At 36.8% G+C, this 17951-nt stretch overlaps 1 protein-coding gene across 2 annotated transcripts; it reads left to right on the forward strand.

Annotated features, from left to right (window-relative positions):
• The first annotated feature begins 237 nt into the window (after nucleotides 1-237).
• On the forward strand, nucleotides 238-17951 carry LOC106077429 (NFX1-type zinc finger-containing protein 1-like). Of its 2 annotated transcripts, none has more exons than XM_056034831.1 (6): nucleotides 238-518; nucleotides 1632-1680; nucleotides 4985-5080; nucleotides 5926-11608; nucleotides 12316-12437; nucleotides 14519-17951. In XM_056034831.1, the coding sequence occupies exons 2-6, from the start codon at nucleotides 1655-1657 to the stop codon at nucleotides 14676-14678; spliced, it is 6087 nt and encodes a 2028-aa protein (XP_055890806.1). In that variant the 5' UTR covers nucleotides 238-518; nucleotides 1632-1654; the 3' UTR covers nucleotides 14679-17951. The 2 variants fall into 2 exon arrangements, with proteins under 2 accessions (XP_055890806.1, XP_055890805.1); XM_056034830.1 differs by having other exon boundaries at nucleotides 430-558; nucleotides 1630-1680.

The following is a 17951-nucleotide window of genomic DNA, read 5'->3' on the forward strand; positions in this document are numbered from 1 at the left end:
ACAGCGTTTATCAGTACGTGTGACAGCCAGGCTTATCAGTATTATTAGTAAATCAGACTTCAACAACGTAGCTATAGATATCTACCTGGTCACATGAATCAACACTGACTTTTCATTGGCTAAGAAATGAAACTAAAAAAGATAATTGGGAATTCGTTTTCGGTTTCTTGGGAACGTATCTATTTTTGGAAACAGGTTTTTGTTGATGCCTTATTCAAAGCAAATCTAATCTGTAGACTAAATCTAGATCTAAATATGTGTCGGTAACATAGGGCATACACCAACGAAAAGGGCTCATCAAACGAACACCGAAACTAGATCTAGATGTCTTTATTGCACATGAACGATCTATAGAGTCTACCTAGGCCTAGATATTATAGATCTTATAGAATCTAGATTTCGACTATTTTTTACTATAGGCGTTACTAGATTTATATCTATACTAGTTATTATTCTATAGGTCACTACTAGTGACACTAGTCTATATAATATTAAAATTCATTGCAGTGGACTGAATGGTTAGCCAATTTTTGTTTTACCTAAATTTATAATTAACGTATAGGTATGTATAAACTGAGTCGTAGCTCCATAGATCTGTATTAGTGTATAATATATTATATAATAAGCCTATAGAATACTATAGATAGGCTAGATAGTATATATTATATTATATATGTTAATATATCTATAATATTCTATATAGATCTAAATATAGACTATAATGTGACACTATACTCACTATAGTAAAGTCAAAAAAATAGTCGACTATAATTATAATATATATATAATATAGTAATATAGAATAGATTATAGAGTCTAGATATATTATAGTTCTATTAAATATCTATTTTATAGTCTTATAGATCTAGTTATATAGTATATTAATATTACTATTATATAATAATTAATATATTTTATATATAGATTATGATAATGATTGATTATCATTATGCATTAGTCTAAACATTTTAAACTATTCAGTGATAAAGACATTTACTTAGACATGCAACAATTGTGCAACACAATTCCAGTACGTTCCTTAGTTTTGAAGATTATGACCTTAGCCTTAACTTCCTCAGTCAGGTCAGCAGGGGATAGTGGCGAGCAGGGTTTATTGAATTGAGATGACAGTCTATCCAGTAATCTAGTAGATTCTAGTGTAGGCTTTTTTAAAGATAACCTAGATCGAATGTAGCCCTGCCCAGCTTAAATATCTTAATTATTTCTAGTCATGGACCTATTTATAAGACTATTCATCTTATCTTATATAATATTAATACAGACGTTACTTCATAAAAGAAGATATACGATGCCATGATTATATATACTTCCTACGGGTCATACATCTAGTCATGCATGTTAACCAATGACTTAATTTCTGCTAAGTCATTGGTTTTCCTGGCTGCATGACTCGGGCAACCCATATCCATGCTCTAATAGCACTAGGGAAGAAAGAGCATTCGTACAAATTTGTACTAGCATATGGAACGAGAAATGTGCAATTATTTTCAAGACTTAATTAAAAGTATAGCCTACTATATATATATGTATATACTGTGTAATATATTATAGTCTAATAATAGTTTGCATAATTCAAGTTACTCATTTTCTAATTGAATGACCAATTTCAGTTTTAATTGAGCTGTGACTGGCAATGTCAAGATTTACTGATCAATTTGGGTAAGATTATATGACTCAAGTGTCAATTCACATCCTTTGTGTGTAACTCGGTGTGTAAGGCATGTCCTTTGGTTCCACTCTGTGTGTCGGTGCTCATTCTTTGGGTCTCATCCAGCGCAGTGTGTCTAGGCATATCATCCTTTGGGTCTCACCCAGCACAGTGTGTCTAGGCATATCATCCTTTGGGTCTCACCCAGCACAGTGTGTCTAGGCATATCATCCTTTGGGTCTCACCCAGCACAGTGTGTCTAGGCATATCATCCTTTGGGTTTCACCCAGCACAGTGTGTCTAGGCATATCATCCTTTGGGTTTCACCCAGCACAGTGTTTCTAGGCATATCATCCTTTGGGTCTCACCCAGCACAGTGTGTCTAGGCATATCATCCTTTGGGTCTCACCCAGCACAGTGTGTCTAGGCATATCATCCTTTGGGTCTCACCCAGCACAGTGTTTCTAGGCATATCATCCTTTGGGTCTCACCCAGCACAGTGTGTCAGGCATATCATCTTTTAGGTCTCACCCAGCACAGTGTGTCTAGGCATATCATCCTTTGGGTCTCACCCAGCACAGTGTGACTAGGCATATCATCCTTTGAGTCTCACCCAGCACAGTGTGTCTAGGCATATTATCCTTTGGGTCTCACCCAGCACAGTGTGTCTAGGCATATCATCCTTTGGGTCTCACCCAGCACAGTGTGTCTAGGCATATCATCCTTTGGGTCTCACCCAGCACAGTGTTTCTAGGCATATCATCCTTTGGGTCTCACCCAGCACAGTGTGTCTAGGCATATCATCTTTTAGGTCTCACCAAGCACAGTGTGTCTAGGCATATCATCCTTTGGGTCTCACCCAGCACAGTGTGACTAGGCATATCATCCTTTGAGTCTCACCCAGCACAGTGTGTCTAGGCATATTATCCTTCGGGTCTCACCCAGCACAGTGTGTCTAGGCATATCATCCTTTGGGTCTCACCCAGCACAGTGTGTCTAGGCATATCATCCTTTGGGTCTCACCCAGCACAGTGTGTCTAGGCATATCATCCTTTGGGTCTCACCCAGCACAGTGTGTCTAGGCATATCATCCTTTGGGTCTCACCCAGCACAGTGTGTCTAGGCATATCATCCTTTGGGTTTCACCCAGCACAGTGTGTCTAGGCATATCATCCTTTGGGTTTCACCCAGCACAGTGTTTCTAGGCATATCATCCTTTGGGTCTCACCCAGCACAGTGTGTCTAGGCATATCATCCTTTGGGTCTCACCCAGCACAGTGTGTCTAGGCATATCATCCTTTGGGTCTCACCCAGCACAGTGTTTCTAGGCATATCATCCTTTGGGTCTCACCCAGCACAGTGTGTCAGGCATATCATCTTTTAGGTCTCACCCAGCACAGTGTGTCTAGGCATATCATCCTTTGGGTCTCACCCAGCACAGTGTGACTAGGCATATCATCCTTTGAGTCTCACCCAGCACAGTGTGTCTAGGCATATTATCCTTTGGGTCTCACCCAGCACAGTGTGTCTAGGCATATCATCCTTTGGGTCTCACCCAGCACAGTGTGTCTAGGCATATCATCCTTTGGGTCTCACCCAGCACAGTGTTTCTAGGCATATCATCCTTTGGGTCTCACCCAGCACAGTGTGTCTAGGCATATCATCTTTTAGGTCTCACCAAGCACAGTGTGTCTAGGCATATCATCCTTTGGGTCTCACCCAGCACAGTGTGACTAGGCATATCATCCTTTGAGTCTCACCCAGCACAGTGTGTCTAGGCATATTATCCTTTGGGTCTCACCCAGCACAGTGTGTCTAGGCATATCATCCTTTGGGTCTCACCCAGCACAGTGTGTCAGGCATATCATCCTTTGGGTCTCACCCAGCACAGTGTGTCTAGGCATATCATCCTTTGGGTCTCACCCAGCACAGTGTGTCTAGGCATATCATCCTTTGGGTCTCACTCAGTTTGTCTAGGCATATCATCCTTTGGGTCTCACTCTGTTTGTCTAGGCATATCATCCTTTGGGTCTCACTCCGTTTGTCTAGGCATATCATCCTTTGGGTCTCACACAGTGTGTCTAGGCATATCATGCATGATGTATTCTGGCACTGTTTCTTTTACTTGATTATTTAAAATATTTGTTGTTGGTGTATTGTAAGCCTAAATCTGAAAGAACGTTCATTTCATTTTCTCAGGATTTTGTCTTATCCCTGTTACAACAAAACTTTACAACTAATAACAAATTTGAATGGTCCTCATGAGACCCAATCTACCATCAGATCCTGCCATATTGTTTCTCATTTGAGATCCAGTCATGAATATTTAAAGAGCCATATCTCAACTTCTTGATTTAGCTCTCACTTTACACCTGTGCTGTTCTTGTTGAGAGATATATAGAGTGCATGTTTAAGAATGCAGCCATTTAACTCATTCAGTGTGTGAAGTTAGTCTCAGGAAGTAACTTTGCTAGCGTTGGAGAGTGCGGTATTACTCTCAGCGAGTAACTCCACTATCTTTTAAATGACTTTTAATTTCTTTCTTTTTTTTTTTATTTTCCAGACATGACAATGATTGTTCTTTGATTTAGTAGTTTAATTGAATGCAGAATTAATAATTTAAAAAAAAAAGACAACATTGTCTTATTGGTTCCTCTTTTTTAGTTTATTTTACGGTGCCAAAAAATGTAATTACAATTTCTTAGTGCATTTTATCATTTTTTATATTATTATTTTTTTATATATATTTCCTTTTTCGGATCTCAGTTTAAACTTAATAAAAAAAACAACATTGTTTTCAGTAATTTATTTTATTTGTTACACCTTTGTAGCCAATTCATTTTGCTTTAAAATAAAATCAAATTTATTAGATTTTACAATAAAATAAAAAAGTTACGTTATGTTTAGTAACACTACCCCTTGCAGATTTTTATCCATCCTGGAAAACTCCATTTTAATTTGCAAAATAATTTGCATTGGAAGAGTTAGAGGAGGGCATTCAACAATTCCCTTCAGAGCTCAATACTTTTTGTGAGGAAAGAAAGATTCGAACCTTACTCCCAAGCTTCCCTTCCAGCCTCTGACAGCCACCTTTGCCATTGATAGTTATATAGTTATTTGGCTATCTACAAACATGACTATTTTATAGCTACTAAATATAAAAATATGGATTCGCTACATATCACATATTTTCGGATTTTAGATTTAGAATATTGGACATGATAGCTATATTCAGTGATGGTTTTTAATTTATTAAATTTAGTCATAGACTTAATTTATTCAAAGGGTTTAAAAGCTTTAAATATTTTCTGTTAGGTTTGAAAGTGAAGCCAGAGGAAATCCTAACTCAAGAAGACCACAGTCACATACTAAACCAAACAACTATGACAGCTTCAATGACAGACGTGCTCGGTAATAATAATAATAATAATAATAATCTTTATTATCCGTAAGGAAATTTGTCTTACAATTTGTGCATTACACCAAACAAAAAACATTATAACTATAAGAAACCAAAGTGTACAAATTACAATTAATACAACAATTTATTAAAAAGATTAAATTTTATAATTAAAAATTAAATCTATAATGTATTCTAAAAACAAAACATCATTCACTGATTGAATGACTTTTAATCAAAAGAATCTCTAAAAGATTCACATGAAATTTTGTACTCAGGTTCCTTTTTCTTCTTTGCTACCTGAAATAGCAATTTGGAAAACATTTCAAGCCTTCTACTAAATCATTGTAATTTGTTTTCAGTATTTACCCAAAATGGCCACAACCCATATATTAAAACAAATTTTCAATATAGATTATATTCCATATCTTTTTAAAAGCATATTCTCTTTCTTTTTCACTAAAATAGGAAATATCTTGTGTATAATATACAAACAAAATACTATCAATAATTCTTTGGTGCTTTATTTGCCATTGTGTTTGGTGCATTGGGCGGCAAGCTGTCTCTGAAATTTTCTTTGTTTCAAGTTTGCCATTTCCGTAGCAATAGTGGTTTTACAGGGTGTGGGTCGCTATCCCCACACCAAACCCTCCTCCTTTCTCACCTGGGTTTGGGACCGGCAGATGGCGGAGTTAATGGAACATCTGCAATGTAAAAAAAAAAATATATATAAAAGCAAAATTTTTTTTATCTCAAGCTCTCTTAGGAAACTAGAATTACATATTTTTTTAAAAATTTCACATATAAATTTGAATGCAAAAGATGACTTATATTTTTCAACTATATTTTCCACTAGGCCAATCCCAAATAGAAGTGGATACCCAAGAAGAGATTCAAGAGGTTCTTATGAGAACAGGCAGACGGAGCAAAGAGAAGATGATGACATAAGTATGAACAGCCATGGAGATAGAGGAGATGCAGAAGGTGCTAGCATGCAAGGCCGGGGTGGCAGAGGGCCTAGAGGTAGAGGAATCAAGGAAATAAAACCTATGACTTATGGCAGGCTAAAAACTTGGGCTGAGTCCGAAGATGCCGGACAGTTGGTATTGTTCATGGCGTCAGAGAGAAAGCAGATTGAGACTTGTTTAAATCAAGACAATATAAAACCTGATTGGTTTACTTTGCTAGTAAAAGCTGTTTCCCATGCCATTACAGCCCAACACCAAAAAGAGTCAATCATACAGTTGCTGGATGTCATGTGTACGTCTCGCTTTCTTGATACACACTTAACTTTGTATGTTATGGATAGAGTTGAAAATTTAACATCGGCAGAACAAGAATTTTTTTTCCAATCCATGATCAGCATACTGAATGAAATTCTAGACAAGGTTCCTAAACATTCCTCTAAATGTGTTTTTCCTGCAATCCAGTTGTCTCAGACATTTACAGAAACTGGGTGTACAAATCAAGAAATTTATGAATCACTCAGAGCTATTAGCTTACGCTCTAAAGAAAGTCACCAAAAAGAGAGAAAAAAGCAAGAGTTGAGCAGTAAACCAGCAAGTAATTTTACTAGAGCTAATCAGAATGAAAAGCCGCCAGACGACTTCATGGATTTGGATGTCGTGCCTATGATAAGTGACCTAAAAGAAGACGCCAAACCTTTTGTTAGATGCGCTGTCACAGAGGGAGCATACGAGGATGTGAAAAACTACTTGGACATTCAGTTTCGCTTAATGAGGCAGGACTTCATATCTCCTCTGCAGAAAGGTATCAATGAATTCAGGAAGAACGGGTGTAAAAAGAATTTTAAGTGCTCCGATTTGAGGCTTTATTTCGATGTGCATGTTATTGGTACCGTGTTTAAAGATGGTATTGACCACATCCTCCAGTTTGACGTCTCCAAGATGGCCGGAGTGAAATGGGAGTTCTCCAAGCGTTTAATATTCGGATCTCTCTTATGCTTGTCCAAAGACAATTTCGAGACAGTCATCTTCGCCACTGTCGCGCACCGGGACCCAGCTGAATTAAAGAAGGGAAACATCTCTGTCAGTGTTAAAAGGGGACTGGACGTCGTTTTTAATTCTAGTTCAAGTGATTCGTTCATAATGGCAGAAACCACAGCCTACTTTGAGTCCTACTGTCACGTCCTGGAAGGCCTTAAAGAAATGGTTTCTCATCTCCCATTACAGGACTACATCATCAGCTGCAAAAAAGAAATTAAACCCCCAAAATATCTGCTTCCATCTGGTGGAATTCAACAGTTGGCACTCTACAATTTATCCTGCCTTCTCAAGAACGGTGACGCCACACAGTATCCTGTTCTTACTACCACACGGTGGCCACCAGCTGAGGCCATGTGCTTGAATTCTTCGCAGAGACTTGCCGCCATCTCTGCACTAACTAAAGAAATTGCAGTCATTCAAGGCCCTCCTGGCACAGGAAAAACGTATGTTGGGCTCAAAGTTATGCAGGTTCTCATTGAAAATCAGTCCGTGCTGCCAGGCAACACTGAAAATAAAAACGATCCTATCCTAGTCGTCTGCTACACTAACCATGCTTTAGAGCAGTTTCTGGAAGGAGTTTTGGAGTTCTGTAAAGACGGTATAATCCGCATTGGTGGTAAAAACAAATCGGAAAAATTAGAAAAGTTCAACATCAAAAATCTTCGATTGGCTTTCAGGAAGGAAAAAAAGTTTTTTGACTTGTCTGCCAGAAACTCAAGGTATGAGTGCATTAGGGAGCTAGAAGTGATAGCGGAAGAAATTGAGCAGTTAAACAAAAAAATGGACTCCCTTGATATTGACATTCAAACAGAAGATGTCCTCTGTGAGTTCATGCTGGACGAGCACTTTGACTCTTTAAAAAACAATGGGGCCAGTTCAAATTCACGTAGAGCTCAAATGCGCCAGTGGCTGAATGCTTCAGCTGGTAACCCAGAGGCTGTTTTACCCAAGATGATCAAGCAGCATATGACCAATCTTATTTTGAAACTACCCTTGACAGCTTGGGATGGAAAAATTAATAGTAGAATGGATATACTTCAAAGGTCTAGCATATATTGGAATATTTTGACAAACTACAGGAGTCATTTGTACCAACTAAAGCAATTAAGCCAAAACAAACATGATCAAATCGAAATAGATCGTTTATTGGAACTTTCAAATAAAAAAATTCTCTCTGATAAGGACCTGCTCTCATTCATGCAACCAACTTTGCTGTCAGAAATAGAAAATTATGTCAAGATTGACAAAAAATATACTCGATCAGGTATGGCCATAGAAACCTGGTTACTGGGTACTTTGAAACACCTAAATAACCAGTTGGATGATATTCAGACCTTGACAGACTACTTATCTGGTGAGAATACCGTCACTGACACTTTTGACGATTTTGATGCAGTTAAACAAGTTCAAGATGACAGGATTGATGATGATGATAATGATGATAGTGAGAATTACAGTAAAAAAATAAAAAATGCAAAAGACAAATTTATCTCTGTAATGAAAAGAGCAGAACTTTTAGGAATCCAAGAAGATATTCTGGATGATGATGATGATGGTGATGATGGTGGCTGGAAAGTAGCAAGCTATGCCAAGCCTTTAAGTTTTGGAAAAATCAGACAAAAAATTACATCGACCAAGCCCATGACAGCAGACGAGGAAAATGCTGTGGGAGACATCTGGAAACTAGATCTCAATAAGAGGTTCGCTTTGTATAATTTCTGGATTCTAAAATACAAAGAGAAATTAACAGAAAAAGTGACCAGTCTTGTGGAACGTTATGAATCTGCTTACAAGCGCAAGGAAGAAGCTAGCAGGGAGGAGACTTTAGCCTTGCTGAAAACTTGCAAAGTGATTGGCATGACAACTACAGGAGCAGCTAAACACAGGGCTGTACTTCAAGCTCTTGGCTGTAGGATCATTGTAGTGGAAGAAGCGGCAGAAGTGTTGGAGTCTCACATTGTAACTGCCTTAAACAAAAACTGCAACCACCTCATACTGATCGGAGACCACCAACAGCTTAGACCAAACCCAACTGTTTATGAGCTAGCTAAAAATTACGGACTTGAAATATCTTTGTTTGAGAGGCTCATCAAGAACAAAGTCCCCCATGTCTTATTGAAAGAGCAACACAGAATGCGGCCAGAAATTTCCAAAATCATGCGCCACATCTACAAGGACCTAGAAGATCATCCTTCAGTTTCCAAGTATGAAAGCATCAGAGGAGTTTCAAAGAATATTTTTTTCATTAACCATAATGAGAAAGAGCTAGAGGTGGAAGACACCCGTAGCAAAGCCAACCAACATGAAGCAGAGTATTTGGTTGCACTATGTAACTATTTACTAAACCAAGGCTACCAGCCAAGTCAGATCACCATCTTAGCTACCTACACTGGACAAGTCTTTGCCATTAAGAAAATGATGAGGGGAGAAAAAAAAATGACAGAGCCTGACAAGAAAAATGCTCATGTAAGAGTCACTGCTGTGGACAACTTCCAAGGGGAGGAGAACGACATAATCCTGTTGTCTTTGGTGAGAAGCAATGCAATGAGCAATGTGGGATTTCTCAAAGTGGACAACAGAGTCTGTGTTGCTTTATCCAGAGCCAAGAAAGGCTTGTACATAATTGGAAACTTTGACATTCTGTATAAGAGCAGCACACTTTGGAGGAATATTATCAATGAAGCCAAAGATGATGGTTTCCTTGGCAACAGCTTGGAAGTGGTTTGTCCTAATCACCCAGATGTCAAACAAAACATAAAGGAACCTTCGGACTTTAAGAAATGTCCTGAAGGGGGTTGTGGTCAGCCATGTAGCTTCAGGCTGCCCTGTGGTCATGTCTGCGTTAAACAGTGTCATGGTTATGACATTGAGCATAAAGAGTACGTCTGCAAAAAGCCGTGTCCGAAGTCTTGCAATGAAGGTCACAGATGCAAACGTAAATGTCATCAAGACTGTGGAAATTGCACCGAAATGGTTGAAAAGATCATGCCCATCTGTGGCCACAGGGACAAAGTTCAGTGCCATTTGTCCCCAGCAAAAGCTGTTTGCTCACAAAGATGTGAATCTGTCTTGAGTTGCGAGCATCAGTGCTCTGGAAAATGTGGTCAGTGTTTTAAAGATGTAAAGCATGCCAAATGTATGACCCCTGTATTGCATTACTGGCAGTGTGGGCACTCTAGCACGGTGCCTTGCTACACCAAGGCTACTTCTAATGAATGCCAGAAAGTATGTGACTCACTGCTAGAGTGTGGACACAAGTGTAAAGGTCTTTGCTCCCAGTGCCTCGAAGGAGCTATCCACATCAGTTGCAAAGAACCCTGCGACAAGCTGCTTCCTTGTGGTCACAGGTGTAAGAGCACCTGTGGCCTTCCTTGCTCTCCTTGCGATGAAGAATGCCCACTACAGTGCCGCCATGCCTTATGCTCTACCCCTGGCTCTGTTAAGCTTTGCAGCCATAACTGCACACAGTGTATAGAGAAATGTGATTACAGATGTGGTCATAGAGCCTGCAGCCAGCTTTGCTCAGAACCTTGTGATGTGAAGCCTTGCCCTGAAAAGTGTACCAGAAAAGTTCACATTTGTTCACCAGCATGTGGAGGTAGAAATAATTGTAGACTCAAATTACAAAACTGCAACCATACCTGTGCTGGGCTCTGTGGTGAAATGTGTGTCTGTTCTCACTGTGAAAAAATCTCCACTATTAATGGTATGAGACCCAACACACAGAATAATACACCAGCTACTGGAGAGAAAGATAGTCTGCTGATCAAAATTCCATCTTGCAGACACATATTCAAAATGAGTGATCTAGATGAATATGTGAAAAGCTTTGACCCTAATGGCGCAAGATACATCCCTTGTCCCGTATGTTCTAAGCCAATCATGAGATGCTGGCGTTATGAAAGTATCAACAAAGAAAGGAATAAAAAGAGGGCAGCTCTAAAAAGTGAACTAGAGAAGGAGAATTCAGTTTCGAAAAATGATTCTAAAAAGCTGATTGAATCACAAAAGAAATTAACGGACCCAAACATGTCATCATTTCATTACATTGATACACACGCTGAAACAAGCACGGAGAAAAGTGCTATCTCAAATCAATTCAAATTCGCTTTTGTGCTAAGCGCTGTTTATTCAATAGTTAATGAAAGCAGCGATTTATTTAACCTGCTGAAGTCCAGGAAGGATGCCATCATAAGAGTTGGGAAAAAAATGTCCAGTCAGTGCTGCAAGGAGATGAGCGTGGAACTGACCAGGTGTCTTCAGCTAGCCTACCTCACAGAGCTGGAGAGTTATGTCCAGCTGCATGGTGTGATTGTACCAGATAACATATTGATGCAACTGAAAGACATCAGGGTACAGCTGGGCAACATCAGACCTGACAAGCTCGTTTTGGACCGTTCTCATGCAGTGATCATATCTCTGAGGAGGCTGGTGAAGGACAGGCTGAATGTGCCAGTTGTGCAGGCCAAATGTCAGCTGATGGAAGAAAGATATGACAAAGCAATACAAGTCTTAAAGTCTAGAGATGATCAGGTTAGCTCATTTTGGAAATATAATTTTTTAAAATCTCTTTTTTTTTGTCCCTAAGAGTTTAAAGTGCAGGTGAAGAATAGTTCATAAATGTTTCCAAGTTTGTTCTCTTTCGGAGATGCAGTGGCTGAGTCGTAAGGTGCTTGGCTTCGGAACCGGATGTCCTGGGTTTGAATGTAAGTGAAGATTGGGATTTTCAATTTCCGGGATCTGTAAGGCGTCCACCCAGCTCTAATGGGTACCAGACTTTAGTTGGGGAAAAGTAAAGAAAGTTGGTCGTTGTGCTAGTCACATGACACCCTCATTAACCATGGGCCTCAGAAACAGAGGACCTTAACAGCATCTGCCCTATAGATCATAATGTCTGAAATAGTAACTTTATTTTTTACTGTTGTCTATTAAGTAAATCTGAATCCATTGGTATAATGGACCAGTGAAATCAAAATATTCAATAAAAAATAATTGAGCTAGCTATGGTGGTGAACTTTGATTAATGTCATAGAGAAGTTTGCTAAATCGGCATCCTTTGCAAATTATTACCCAAGCTCATTAAAAAAGTCATGTGACTTATTAGTTGAGGTTAACATGAACTAAATTTCCTTAGACTACTCACTAGTCACATTTTTAGTCAAATAAAAGTTTCTGTTGGCCCAAATATTCTGCGTGCCCCCCAGTATTTTAATCACATTTTTTTTCTCTGTTATTTTTAGATGTTGTCTGATGTCCTTCAACCAGTGGCCCTTGCTGCAGCTGCACCTGCCACAGCCTCACCTGCTTCCATCCCTGGTAACCTAATGTCATCAAAATCTGCTATTCAGGATGAGAAATTAAGGCAAGATCTATATTGTAGTAATAATTCATTAATAAGGAGCATGGTGGCTGAGTGGTAAAGCACTTGGCTTCCAAAGCAATGGCTCTCAGGTTCAAATCCTAGAAAAAGCAGAAATTTAAACTTCAGGATTTTTAGGACGCCCCCGAGTTCACCTAACTCTTTGGGGTACCTGACATTAGTTGGGGAAAGTTAGGGCAGTTAGTCATTGTGCTGGCCACATGACACTCTCATTAACCATCACCCATAGAAACAGATAACCTTTACACCATCTGCCCTTTAGATTGCAAGGTCTGATAAGGATACTTTACTTTTTAATTAATTAATGGTATTAACTATTAATCTTGATAACTCCCTCCCTGATTACATGCTTATAAAGAGTATCCTAGGTAGAAGCAGTCCATCTTATTTGTGTCATATATAAATCAAGTTCAATGAGGTGTCTTTTAATTTTAACCTCTGATACACTGACATATAGGTCTTCATTGAATGTAATTGACTGTTGTTTTGTAAAAGCCACATAGTACCCTGATTTCCATGGCTTCAGAACTTTGTTGAAATTAGAATTTCTTTTCTGTTAGTGAAACCTAAAACCTTTTAGGAGTCTCAGTGAAACACATTTTCAATATACATAACATGCTTTTAGGAGTCTCAGTGAAACATACATTTTCACTATACATAACATGCTTTTAGGAGTCTCAGTGAAACATACATTTTCACTATACATAACATGCTTTTAGGAGTCTCAGTGAAACATACATTTTCACTATACATAGCATGCTTTTAGGAGTCTCAGTGAAACATACATTTTCACTATACATAACATGCTTTTAGGAGTCTCAGTGAAACATACATTTTCACTATACATAACATGCTTTTAGGAGTCTCAGTGAAACATACATTTTCACTATACATAGCATGCTTTTAGGAGTCTCAGTGAAACATACATTTTCACTATACATAACATGCTTTTAGGAGTCTCAGTGAAACATACATTTTCACTATACATAACATGCTTTTAGGAGTCTCAGTGAAACACATTTTCAATATACATAGCATGCTTTTAGGAGTCTCAGTGAAACATACATTTTCACTATACATAACATGCTTTTAGGAGTCTCAGTGAAACACATTTTCAATATACATAACATGCTTTTAGGAGTCTCAGTGAAACACATTTTCAATATACATAACATGCTTTTAGGAGTCTCAGTGAAACATACATTTTCATTGCACATATTACATAGCGTGCTTTTAGGAGTCTCACTGAAAACTACATCCACACTAAATGTAGTGAGACATGCTCTATTCAAACATCCTCTGCAATTCAACTGGAGGTCTTAAGTCTAAAATATGATTATTTTTATTCTATATTTTATGATATAATGATAACCATGAATTATATTAATCCCTTTGGCTAGTTAGGTGCACTTAAAAATGAAGTCCAGCTAACATACATCAAATAGAAATGTCCAAAAAGCAGTTGTTTCTTTTCATTGTATTATATATCAAGTAATCTTCTGCATCAGTGGTTCCCAAACTTTTTCCCTTAATGGAACACTTCACACATTTTGAGTATTTAGCTGAACACTTTGGTTATTTTTTAGAGAGATTAATTCACGTGTTGGCTTACTAGTTAATTATTCTAGTAGTTCGTGGAACACCTATTCAGCGGAACACTAGGGTTCCAGGGAAAACAGTTTGGGAAACACTGTTCTACTGCATTTACTCCTCCATCTTGTGTATTGTGGCCTCAGCATTTAGCATCTAGATTTGCAACCATAGAGCGCAGTATAAGGTGTAGCACTTACAGTACATAATTTTTAGTATTCAACACATTTTTCTTATATAATGAACTATATTTTTAATATAATTAACTTTTTATTATATTGTTTTTTTTTAAATAAATTATTATATATTTGTAATATAAATTTTTTAGATTTTTTTGTTATATAAATTATTATATCTATTTATTATATAATTATTTTTTGTTTATTAATTGTAGCTCACCAAATGGAAACATATTCAAAAAATTCCAACCACTTTTATATTTTCAAACATATTACTTTTTTATTTTCTAACAGATCTCTTCTCAAACGAGCGCAAGAAGAAAAATTATTAAAACGGAGATTGGAATTATTAACATTGTCTAAAGAAAAAGGGCCCATGTATGACTACAGACCAAGTCACACAACTCAAGCAGACTTTGCTGATACTGATTCTGATGATAGCACGTCCAGTTAGACTGTAAACGATGTACATATTTGTCATGTGAAATGGTTTTAATTTTTATATAATATGCTGAATCTTTTATATCCTAGTTTTTACTATGTCTGTGTTAGATGTGACAAAAAATGTAGGTCAAAGCTGGGTCTGCATGTCACACTCAAAGACAGTACTTTTTTTAAAAGGAAATTTCATGTGTGTATGGTGATCAGATATGTAATGTGCAAAGTACCTTTGAAGGTGCTATTCAAGTTATCTTAGAGCATTGTCACAAGGGGCTTCAGTGAAGACGCAGGTATAAAAGTCTTTGTGAAATGCCTTCCTTGTGGTATAAAAAGTGACCTCCTCATCACCTTTTTTACATTCAGCTTTGACCTTGGCTCTGCTCACCTTTCTGTCCTGTGAAATGGTTGGCTGCTTTGTCATGTGGTATGCTCTCTGGACTGTTGCTTTGACAGTCCCTGGTTTAAACCCAGCCTCCATTCCCCCCTTCCCCTGTCTTGTGGGAGGGTTTGGACTAGGATATAATAATCTTCAATTCTGACAGAACATCTGAAGTATGTAAAAAGTATGTGATTAATTGTGCATCATTTTTTTAATATTCTAATTTATAATGATTATTAATAATATACATTTTATGAAGAAATATTTCCTGTGTAATTTTGAGAATTTTGTATCAATATAGATAAACGTTTGAAGAGTTTTACATTGGTCTTCTTAGTACTTATAATGCTGAGACTCTGAACCATGTAATTCTTTTTTTTTGCTCTTAAGTCCAGTATTTTAATTTCATTTTTTTTTATTTTTCAGTGTGTATATATTCCATTTCTATGAATAAAGTGAATCAAGTGTTCACAATTTCTAATAGACAGCTTATCTATACAGAAATGTCACAATACTGGAATGAGTGTTAATATGTTCTGGGATGTGTGATGACATGTTCTTTCTTTTTTTTTTTTTTTATTTTGAAGGTGGTGGTCAATGGTTGAGGTATATTGCTGTTCTCCTTTAGAAATTTCATATTCTCTATTCTCATGGTAGTTTGATTTTTAAATATATACATAAAAGCAAAGTATACTTTGACTTTGTTTAAACTTAGGACTCATCCATAGTCACAGTATTTTTTTATTTTACAATGATCTATGTAATGCTATTTACAAATACACACCAAACATGATGTTGCAAATATTAAAAAAAAAAGGTTTGTAAACTTGATTTTATAGGAGTTATTTTAACTCCATGTGACAGAGGCTTTGTTTACATATCCCCATTCTTTCCTTCAAGCATTCTCGCCATTCCGGTGATAGAATGTAAATGGGGCCTTTTTAATTTTTTAATCTATTTCGATAATAAGTTGGCCCTCTAATAAGAATAACATTAAATAAAAATTCAAAAAAGTGATAGCATATCAAATACCCACAAACTTGTTCTATTGTAAAAATAAAATTAAGAATCATAAATATCGTTATAGTTATTGAAATGTTATATCTCTCAACATTGTTTTTTTTTTCTTACTTTGTACAAGAACGTTTTTATTTTCAGTTTTTGTCTGTCTTACAAAATTTTGCCAAGTAAATTTATATTCCATACACTTTAAACCTGTATTCAACAATTAAATGAATATTAAAAACATTTTTTTTTTAAATGTAATTCCATTGTACTATAATTATAGTCTGCATTGTTATTGTTTTATCTCTGTTTTCCATTTTTAACATTTTTTTGTAACATAATACTTTGATTTTACTATTTATTTTAGCTTATGGTATTATGAATAGATACTTAAGTCATTATTTGTTTTGTCCTTTACTATTTAATTAATAGTTTAGGTGCTTGGTGGCTGAGTGGTGCATTTGGCTTCTGAACCTGAGTGGTCTTAGGTTTGGATCCTGGTGAACAGTGGGACTTTTAGAATGTCCCTCTAAGTCCTATAAATCCATCCAACTCGAGTAATACTTGGCATTAGTTGGGTAGAGTAGGTCACCGTGCTGGCCACATGAAACCCACATCAACAATTGGCCATAGAAACTGATGACCTTTATATCATCTGCCTTATATATTGCAAGGTCTGAAATTTTAGCTACTATCTTTAAGTCATTTTAAAAGAACCATGCACAATTTGACAATGTTCTTGCTACTCGTGTTACTAGAGTTATTTTAAAGAGTTTTCACCATTACCTTCTAACCCTATGTATCTTCAATTAATGAAATATGTTTCCGAGACCTTGCCATTTCTGTGGTTATGTGCTCTTGTCTGTTATGTCTATGTTCAGCAAGGTTGTGGGGACCTTTGGTCAATGTGACTGCAAGCTAGCATTTCTTTTCTTCAGCTCAGCTCAGCTAGTCGTTTCAAGCTAGGTAAACACTAGGTGTAAGCTCAAATCTCAAATCACCAATAAAAATTATGGCAACCGTCATAAAAAGTAAACCCAAAAGACCTTATGAGTGTTAAACAACTTGACCACACGCATCTATCAATCTGGAATGAAATATTGAGACTTCCTCTACATTCAAATTATGTATTTAGAACAAGAACTTTTTTTTTATTTATTTGAAACTTTTTTAATGATACAATATAGTCGAAGAACATGTCTAGCTAACCTCATTCAACACTCGGTCACAACCTCATTTTGGGGTTGAGTGCCCGCTTGGCATAAGGATTCTTTGTTTGGGACCTGTTCTCCTTGTTAAAAGATAGCATCATACAGATAAGAATGGCATTGAAGTTATAGATAGCATCATACAGATAAAAAAGGCATTGAAGTTATAGATAGCATCATAAAGATAAGAATGGCATTGAAGTTATAGATAGCATCATAAAGATGGGAATGCTTTGTGTGAATGAATGCTAGATTTATTCCTGTTTTTAGTGGCGTAGCTATGGTGGTGGGAGGGGTGGGAAGAATTTGAAAATCCTCCCTGGGCCCTCAAGTGAGAGTTTGAAATTTTTTTTAGATTAAATATTATGCAAAATGCAGGATACTCCAGGGCCCCAAATGATGGCACCGCCACACAGTTTTAGACATTCTTGTGTTATAAAAACACATTACTAGGTTTCAATTTTAACCCAGATAAATTAAGGTCATGTTGGCTATTGATTGTGTTATTTATTAACAAAGAAATTGTGTGTTACTTTAACAGAAATAATCATTTTGTATTGTGTATAATGCATTATTATTTTAACTAGTAATTTTATTTTGTCAGTTTTCACCAATTTGACAAATAAAATAACGCTTTAAATTTATTTGTCCTAATTTGAAAAAAAAATAATAAATAGAATACGAGCTTTTTAGA

Source organism: Biomphalaria glabrata, chromosome 7, assembly GCF_947242115.1.
Source record: "Biomphalaria glabrata chromosome 7, xgBioGlab47.1, whole genome shotgun sequence".
Taxonomy (NCBI): domain Eukaryota; kingdom Metazoa; phylum Mollusca; class Gastropoda; family Planorbidae; genus Biomphalaria; species Biomphalaria glabrata.